The sequence below is a fragment of the Acyrthosiphon pisum genome, chromosome A1 (genome assembly GCF_005508785.2).
Source record: "Acyrthosiphon pisum isolate AL4f chromosome A1, pea_aphid_22Mar2018_4r6ur, whole genome shotgun sequence".
NCBI lineage: Eukaryota > Metazoa > Arthropoda > Insecta > Hemiptera > Aphididae > Acyrthosiphon > Acyrthosiphon pisum.
Window position 1 is genome coordinate 84,315,673 of NC_042494.1, and position 6,048 is coordinate 84,321,720.

General features: G+C 31.9%; 1 protein-coding gene across 1 annotated transcript; it reads right to left on the bottom strand.

Moving 5' to 3' along the window:
• Positions 1–1,202: 1,202 nt before the first annotated feature.
• On the bottom strand, positions 1,203–3,535 carry Cpap3-a1 (cuticular protein analogous to peritrophins 3-A1). The gene is given in 5 exon segments (NM_001163252.1): positions 1,203–1,832; positions 2,073–2,286; positions 2,433–2,639; positions 2,745–2,939; positions 3,444–3,535. Coding segments are annotated over 5 exon segments (738 nt in total). The 5' UTR covers positions 3,499–3,535; the 3' UTR covers positions 1,203–1,765.
• Between the last annotated feature and the right edge of the window lie 2,513 nt (positions 3,536–6,048).

The following is a 6,048-nucleotide window of genomic DNA, read 5'->3' on the forward strand; positions in this document are numbered from 1 at the left end:
AGTTAGTTATTAGAAAAAACACGTGGCCATAGACACCCTGTATAATGCACACACATACTGGATGGCCGCTGGGTAGATTTATATTCGATTTCCTGACAATGCGTTTTACACGCCGTTTACGGGCATGTAGGTAACACGGGCGTAACCAAAAACACCGAAAGTGACCTTTACATATTTGTATTAGCCCAACGGCTGTATACATACATAATAATATCGTAATTTGAAACTACCTGTATTACGACGTCCAACGATATTTTTATGTCCGCCTATATAGTAAAATAAAATTAAACGAATATTCAATTTGATAAAAACTATTAACGAGTAATTTATATTTACGGGTTGTCTTTGACGATAAATGACTATCACCCAGAATTTTAATTGACGTATAAATGTCTAGTGGTTATTACGAGAATTTTAAGCAGATAATAACGACATAGGGCAATGTCGTTATTGTTTGGACGCATTATCCCGAGACGCAATGTATATGTATGTAATACGTGCGTTTACCGGCTATATTATTGTGTAGTTATTGTTTTCGAATTAATTTACGAAAAAAAAAAATACATGTAAAATATTTATCCCTCAATTTTTTTATAATTTTTTTATTATAGCTAACACGTGTACCAGGTATGACTAATGGAAAATTGTGTGGATTAAACAAGTTTTCACATCGTATTAAAATCAAGACACCTTTATATAGTTGCGTCATCAAACCAGTGCAACACTTGAATTTGGTGAAAGCTATATAGTAGAAACTGGACTGGAGGCGTTTAATTTGAGTATTAGTATAACTAATAATTACATAATTTTTAACTATATCAAAACAAAGACATTAAAACAGGTCTGATACATTACTAAAATAAATTATCTAATTAGAAAAAAAATATTCAACACGTAAGGTACTACGTTTACTTATTTGGCTATAGGTACCTATACACTTTTATTTTGTAGCGTTTGTATAAGTTGAGTCTATGAAAGTTTAAAATGTGACTTTCACCTTTTTTAGTTGTTAAGAACACTCATTTTAACTCAATTATAATATGTTAATATTATAATTTTTATATTGGTATAACATATTATAATAATTCTGTATAGCTTCGTTATAACTATGAGTTATTAGGTTTTGTAGATATTGTTTATATGTGTATAGGTATATACAATTGTAACATTGTGGTTTACAATTATTCTTATTTCTTTTTTGAATGGTATTATATTCATTTATATTTTATTTGTTCATATACAATATATACCTATGTATGTCTAATATTTTTAAATTATAGGTATAAATATAATATTAAAACAATTGATATGTACATGTTTTATACTGAGAATTTAATTTAACATAGTTTGACTTATATTATAATATATTCATACCTACTTATTTTAGCCAATTTTCGTAACTAAGTTACTACAACATTATATTATTATATTCCGAGGCTGAAGAATAAATTAATGAATAGCTTACAATAGGTGTTAGATTTTCCAAGAGATTGTTTCTGGAATAATATACCTAATAAAAAAAAAAAACAATGCAACAAAAGTAATTGTAATAAAGTTAAATTTTATTTAGTATTACATCATAGTATGTATTATGTATATATATAAATTCGTAACAATAATGATTTTAAATTTGACTTGGTATAAAGCTATACACACACACATATATATAATATATATATATATATATATATATTATATATAGTAACTTAAAGTATACATATTTTAATATGAATTATATTATGTTCAAGAAAACAATGCGAAACTACTATTGTTTTTTATTCTTGTTCTGTTGCTGCTGTTGCACTTGTGGATCGTCTTTGTACCAATTCTCGCTGAAAAAAAAACAATACAATTTTATTACTTTGTACCTACATACCGTTATAATACGTATATTATAGTTATAATAACAATACGAAAACCAAACGTCGAAACGCGCCATTACGTCGATGTGATGACATAAAAACAGGCTGTTTCGATTATAACTTTATCATTATACATTTATACTATATCTATGTGACCCGTGATAATATAGAAAAAGGAGATATATTTTGTTTATAATATTATACACTCACCATCCAGCCACGTTCTCGGGTTGGTCACATTTTTGCGACTCCTCGTTGAACACTTCGCCGGTGGAACAGCCCTGTTCCCGGGGGGTGATGCCGTTGAGGCACACGTAGAACTTCTGACAGTCGTCTGGGTGCGCGAACACGGGGTGCGCTACGTTCTGACCCCGGCTGTTGAAGGCCTTATCTTTGGGGCACGTGAAGCCGTCTTTCAATTTCACTATAATACGCATAAAAATGACACGAATTATTTAACGATTTACACGCCACCACAGTCACCGCCACCCGGATCTGGGTTTCGGTGTGAGGGGGGGGGGGGTGCAAAACCACGTGGTTAATTATTATTAAGTCTTGATAGTGTCTTACTGTCGTCTGACTCGTTGCAACCCGACCTGCCGGCCGTGGCGGGCCAAGCGCATGATCCCGCGTACTCGTCGAAATGCAATCCGTTGGGGCACACGATTTCCGTGCCGTCGCCCTCGATGCAGTTGTAGAATATGTTGCACACTTTTTCGTCAGGATGTGCAAAGTACCCGTTACGCCTCGGGCACAAGTAGCTGGGCTGCGGATTTTCTGCGGGCAGGCACGATAAAAGTTCACGTTATATTAATCATTTTATGAAAATCTGAGTGAACGGACACAGTGAAATATACGCGGTTGACGGTAATAGGTACTCACGGAGTTCGGATCTTTCGCCACAATCCACGCTGAACGGCTGGTCGCATTTGTTGACCTTCCTGTTCAGCGGGTCGAACACTAACCCGTCAGGGCACAGTTTCGTCGTGGCCACTCCGTCTTTGCACTCGTAGAACTTGTCGCATTGCACCGGGTCTTCGTACTGGCCGTTCTTCTTGGGGCATTGGAATTGTCCATCTGTGGGCGAAGAGCAAAAAAATCAAATCAAACGAACACGTGAAATAAAATGCACAACTCTCCGGGGAGGTTTTTTTGGTTCGAGTATAATGTATATTATATAAATCGCCGTGAAGTGCCAACGAACGCGGCTGCGGAAGACACGGTGAAAGTGAATTCCACGCGACGATCACTCGGCTCAGTGGGTGTTAAAATATCGTATACCTACTAAAAAAATCATCGAAAAAATTTGCAAACAACAAACGTCATTTATCTAACCAGCTATCACAGCAAATGGGCATCTCAACCAAAATATTTTGGAAAATTTAAGTCGATATTACTAAAACTTTAAATTTTTTAAACCTATAATAGCCGAACAATACCGTAAAAAAACGGCTTTCGTTTAGTTTTTCGCGAATTTTACATTTAATAAACGAATAAACCGCCGGAGATATGAATAAAAATTGTTATATTATAGTATTTAGTTAATATAAGTTATAAAATATAATAATTATTAAGTCTTACTTGTTAAATGGGATATTCCAATAACTATCGTGCACAATACTATTGAGAGGTTCATAATTGAAAACTTAATGCGTGATGATATGTGCAAGCGACTGCGGCCTCGGCGGAAGAACAGGAAACCATTCCATAGTTTCTCCCACTTACCGATTGCTGCCTCAAGTAGTCACTACTCTTGTGGATGGGAAATCTGAGGTGAATAAAAATTGTTCGAAGAATCGATTTCGTTTCGAGGTTTTTCAACCGTAGGTACCGCAGACTCGGAGGTACTGTACACAATTTCTAAACAATGTGAATGTTGCGTTCGAATAATATAATATATATAATAGTATACAACATAAGCGTATTACAATTGACGATGGATTATATAATAAATTATAATATTTATATTACATGGTCATTCTATAAATGGTAATTTCCTCGGTAAATCTATGTATTTTTGAAAAAATGTATTTTTTCAAAAACTTGAAGTATTTACAACACTAAAATTATAAGGAAAAAAAATAATATTTTTTATCGCTTAATTTAGTAGTGCACCAAAATTTACGAGGTACTATAGTGCCACCACACTCAGTTCATATTAAATCTAAATTGGTACTTATTGTTTTCTATACTTGTTTGATAGGTAACTCAAATTGTTTACATCACAATTCTAAGAAAAATATTGTGCTTTGGAATAAGGAAATAAAAATGTATTTTAAGAAAGTTACATTTAATGAAGAATAAAGAAGTTTAGTGATCAAAAATCATGCAGTAAACAACCTGATTTATCAAGCATGTCCACCCCTTTTTTTCTTCTCAAATAATGCAGTTATTTAAAATCTGATTTTAAGAATTTTTAAATACTTTCCTACTTAAATAGCGTATAATCAAATTCTTGTGATTTTTTTGTACTTCTTAAGCAGTGTCCTGTGGTAATACAAACTTCTATTTTTCAAAATATGAGAACCTCCTGTTTTCACTGTAAAATATGTAGTGGATAATTTTATATATCTTATTCAAAATTCTAACTAGTAGCTTTTCAGTTATTAAAATACTTATACCTACTAAGGATAATCGTACTTAAAAATGGGTTTAATAAAATAGATGTAATTTCTGATCCACCTAGTATTTGTTATACTTGGATATTTTTATAAATTATAAATATTTATAGATTAATATTAATTATTAATTTATGCCTTTATCTTCCAAACTACTGGTTGAGTTTTGATTTTGATACTGCCACGTTTTAAAAAAAATTATTTACTAAGTAATTTACAGTAGAAAATGGAGGTTGGTTATTTGAAACAGAAGTTTTCATCTCTATAGGACTCTCCTTAAGTTAAGTACAAAAAAATCTCAAGAATTTCAATACACAGCGTTTATAAGTAGGTACCTACCTATATTTAAAATCCCAACAATCATATTTCAAATGATTGCTCTATTTAAGAAGAAAAAGAGGTGGCATACTTAATGAATCACTCTGTATATATGTTGTACATAATAGTGACAACGAGCTACAACAATACGCAAAGTGCGCAGCTGGGTTCTGGACTTTTAGAGACCCACTAATTTGTCACTGTCACAATTTATATTATTTTTGTGTACACAATATGCGGTGAGACAATAAGACCTTTTACAAAATTAAAAACTAAAAGACTAATATATTAGGATGTAGGACCTGTTTTTAATTATTATTTTTTTCATGATATTGTACGAAGGTAATATGTTTATTAATAAAGAAGAGAGGTTAAACGTAAAACCTTTTACTCGCCAACAGTTAGAATGTTACTAAAAATGTAGTTTAAAGATACATTTAAGGCACACACATACACTTTTCATTATTTGTTCATGGTTGAATCTCACTACAACTATTATATAATAATATGTCCACGTCCATGCTAATACAAATTATGCATTGTTTATTTTTATGCGAAATTTTATGCGTATGATCACGTATGTACAATATATTGTAAGTACACCATTATACACTGATTGTCTTCGATTTTCAATGACCATTTTCATTCCAGATTTTTTCTTTATATAGGCACAAGAAAGAATAAAGATACTGCAGATATTCATTTGAAAACATATATTTGCATAAAGAAAAATCATGCACTAGCCATGGCATATGCGGATAGGAACAATACATATAAGTACCTACCTAGTTAATAGTTTAGTACAGTTTTTTTCTCGAACGACCCTGTACACTTCTACATGTAGAACACGACGATAGATATTTTTTTCTTCTTAGATTTATATTCTACCTATAATACTAATACAATAACCTATTATAAGTACTAAGTATAGGTTATATAACCTAACCATCGCGACTCTTGTTTCCACGGTTACCATGGTTATCAATGTCATCGATTAATGTTCTTGAATCGTATTTATTAGATGGACGTATAGGTATTTGCACATTTAATTTTAATATAACATTAAATTACTACCTATAATTGTATAATACAACAATATAATATAAGTATCAAGTAGGTACAATAAGGGTATGGAGTACCGCCCAGAGTACAGCCGATTCGACTCTTGTTACCAATATCATCAATAATTTTCTTAAATCGTATTTTTTGGATTGACGTATATTTAGTTTTAATTAAACGTTCAATTAGCG